This window comes from Papilio polytes, unplaced genomic scaffold (assembly GCF_000836215.1).
Source record: "Papilio polytes unplaced genomic scaffold, Ppol_1.0 DF821289.1, whole genome shotgun sequence".
In the NCBI taxonomy this organism is placed as follows: domain Eukaryota; kingdom Metazoa; phylum Arthropoda; class Insecta; order Lepidoptera; family Papilionidae; genus Papilio; species Papilio polytes.
The window spans coordinates 6,123,082-6,123,518 of NW_013527915.1; the positions used below are offsets into that span (position 1 = coordinate 6,123,082).

A 437-nucleotide genomic window follows, 5' to 3' on the forward strand; every position below is an offset into this window, starting at 1 on the left:
GACAGGCACCACAGCGTCTCCGCCTCGCCGCCGCCGCCGCCAGACGAACACACCATTACTAGCGACCCTGCAACCAAATTAACAGTTTTACATCTCACTAATATTATAAATACGAAAGTTTAAATAGCTATTTGTTAAGATATCTTCAGAGCTGCTTAATGAATCAGGATGAAATTTGGCACAGATACAGAATAATCTGGAGGAACATATAAGCTACCTTTTTTTTTTTTCAAATTCCGTACGGAAGTCGCAGGAAAAAGCTAGTAAGTTATTAATTAACGTCCTTTTAACAAATAATCAAAATTTTCGGAATCAGGAGTTTAATTCCAATACTTTTTAATTAATAGCTCTAAATGTATTTGTAAGGCGCAAATTTTATTTTTTAAATGACATTGCTAAATCAGTCACTATCATAAACAACAAAAGATAAGAAAAAA

The 437-nt window shown here is 34.1% G+C and overlaps 1 protein-coding gene across 1 annotated transcript in view; it reads right to left on the minus strand.

Moving 5' to 3' along the window:
* Positions 1 to 437, minus strand: part of LOC106109165 (nuclear pore complex protein Nup155) — an 11,013-nt gene that overhangs the window by 8,210 nt on the left and 2,366 nt on the right. The window contains exon 8 of the mRNA XM_013290570.1: positions 6 to 67. Coding sequence (XP_013146024.1) covers positions 6 to 67 — 62 coding nt within the window. The remainder of the gene's footprint in view (positions 1 to 5; positions 68 to 437) is intronic.